Source organism: Penaeus monodon, chromosome 27 (assembly GCF_015228065.2).
Source record: "Penaeus monodon isolate SGIC_2016 chromosome 27, NSTDA_Pmon_1, whole genome shotgun sequence".
Taxonomy (NCBI): Eukaryota; Metazoa; Arthropoda; class Malacostraca; order Decapoda; family Penaeidae; genus Penaeus; species Penaeus monodon.
This window is the reverse complement of record NC_051412.1, coordinates 15,641,661-15,644,396: the sequence shown is the minus strand read 5'-3', so window position 1 is coordinate 15,644,396 and position 2,736 is coordinate 15,641,661. Positions and strand designations below refer to the sequence as shown.

The window sequence follows — 2,736 nt, the reverse complement described above, 5'->3', positions numbered from 1 at the left end:
TCCTGTCAAAAGCAAAAAATGCATCATTTGATTTAAAATTTCATATAACTCACCTGCTGAGGCTGTAGGTCACATATAATAGAATTAATGGAAGATAAGATTTCCTCAATGAACGGCATAGCTTCCCCAACTTGCATTTGCACAAACTGACGCCTGCATTTTTGTGCAATCTTGATAAATGTATCACAAGCCATGTCTTGTACACCATCATGAGTTTCTGTTTAAAAGAAAAGATCAACATGAATATTGTGTTGGTTCTCCTTAATCACAAGTTCTTACAGAACAATACTTTCAATGAATAACAAAAGAAGAGATAATTAAGAATAAAAGTACTAAATATTTGTGCTTTAAAACAGATAACATTAAAATTGGATAAGAACACTGTTGAGTCTTCAGAAGTTTTGTTAAAATTCAAGGATATAGCAAAAAATCATGATGATGAGTAAATCAATAAATTATTATTAATAAAATTACAGAACACTGATGATAGTCATTGTTATCATTAACTCATTGCTTCTGTGGACATGTTTCTGATGCCATGCCAAAAATGGCCATCTCACCAGGGGCATGCACATGCCATTAATATCTCAGGCCAAGCAGATTACCATGCAGCCCTTTCAGTATGGTGGCTGGATGATTTAGCTGGAAATTTGGCCACAAAATTTTGCAAAGGCCTCATATTATCACTGATATCTGCACCAATGCCACAATATAAGATGCAAATATGGCATGACAACAAAATGGCTGGTTATCACATTTCCATGCATCCCAGAGCTTAGGTCTTTCAGCTGGCCCAGAAGCATTGGGTTAATGAACTCTATCTGGGAAATTCAATACATTTAATTTCATTCTCTTGCTAAAAGAGCAAAACAATAAAAAAATACCCAGCACACAAGACACTCACCATGCATGAACTCAAATAGTTTGTTGATGACAGTCTTGAGGAAGCGCCAATGTATACGAAGGAATCTTGGGTACTGTCCTACAATGTACATGATATTTGAAGCAATGATGGCTTTGTTATCTTTGCCTCTCTTTTGCTCACAGAGACCCAAGAGATCTTTGATAACAATAACCAAGAATCGCTTCTCATCCTCTTCTGGCATAGCACCACTGATAGAGCCCACAGCCCAACAGAGGGTGTTCAGGTTGCGCCACGACCACTCGCTGCCATTCACCTGAAACAAGAGTAAACAAAGGTTTTTACTATTGTCAGACACCAACAAAGGGATTTCCTTGTCACATAATAATCTGAGATCTTCCAAGCTATCTGTAAAAGCAAAAGCTGATATACCACATATCATCACACATGATATATAAGAACTTTTGTTGATAATATTTTCATCCATAATCAGGCCATGGTGACTACGGTATGGCTGTGAAGTGAATAAATAAATGTAACTGCATGTGCGTCAGTAGGAATATCCCTTTACATAACGCTGAAGCAGTGTAGTCTTAAGTATGCATCCAGGCAAGCTAGCACCACCTCTTCACTCTGGCAGCTTCACCATTTTACTGTCAAGATGGTAAACATTTAATTCTTTGTGAATATTTTGCAGTCATTCAGATTAACTAAATCACACAATATTCAACAAAAACTGCAATCTTTGAAAAATCGGGGACTGTCATTTAATAACAATCTGGAAATTATGTGAAGCAGCAATGGAATGGTTAGTAGTATTTGCCATGCTGTCTGCTTGATATCTGCAATCTACTTCAAACCATAAATTGCTGGTGATAATTACTGGTTTCACTATGAATACACTAGACATCAAACATGTAATAAAACACAGGAATTGTCCTTACCTGGTTGCCTAGTTTTTCCGTCATAATACGTTCAGTATCCGCATAATCCAAATGTGTGAGATATACAAGTGTTTCACGCATGTTCTTGTACATGTTGATGGAGTCAGTGTCACGCATGAACTCTCTCACAACTTCACCCTGCTCATTTTCCACCACCAACACTTCTTCAGGCTTGGCCATTCGACTGATCATCAGAGCTCTCACCTATAGAAGGAAATGCGTTGGTTTAAAAGGATGCAAAAGAACAAGTAGGTTCAATACAATACATTCTTTCTCTTGATTCTAGACTTTTCATTCCAACAAGTCTACTATACCTTTGTGAGAATTGGTTGATAAAACTGCCTTCTCGAGGTGGGTCTTGGTAGATAAAGAGGAGAAGATCCAGTGGGAGGTAGGAACGGGGATTCTCGGTACAGGTCTGAGGCTAGAGCATTCCAGTACTCAAGACAAATTTTAAAGATTTCTGTATCATCTACTTCAGAGATCAAGATCAGGTACTGAAGGGCCTGGAAAGAGAAAAGATGAATTAAGATGACTGAGTTATAAAGATTACATTTTCAGCAGAAACCCCAGAGACTCATAATGCATTACTCCTGTTTCTAAATTACTAATTCAAATAAAGACACGGGACACAAGATGTGAAAACATAACTTTTCAGACAAAATGCCTGAGCATTTTTTCCCATTAGTAATCTTTCTCATGAGGCTAGTAGTATATACACATCTAAACTGGCTATTCTTCCACATATATAAAAATCATACCAACCTTGAGTAAGGCATCACTGAGTTGTCTCCTCTCTACCAATGAACCTCTCTCTTTGAGGAAAGTGCAGAGAAAGAGAGCTAAGTTTTGTATAAACTGCTGTTCTGCATCTTGGCCATTAGCATAAGCTTCTCTAATATTTGTGTCGAGTGGCAGCATCTGTAAAGA

General features: G+C 37.5%; 1 protein-coding gene across 1 annotated transcript in view; it reads right to left on the bottom strand.

Moving 5' to 3' along the window:
- Positions 1–2,736, bottom strand: part of LOC119590619 (exportin-1-like) — a gene marked incomplete at its 5' end in the record, with an annotated part of 11,887 nt that overhangs the window by 8,736 nt on the left and 415 nt on the right. The window contains 5 exon segments of the mRNA XM_037939297.1: positions 54–217; positions 905–1,178; positions 1,807–2,010; positions 2,121–2,312; positions 2,572–2,727. Coding sequence (XP_037795225.1) covers positions 54–217; positions 905–1,178; positions 1,807–2,010; positions 2,121–2,312; positions 2,572–2,727 — 990 coding nt within the window.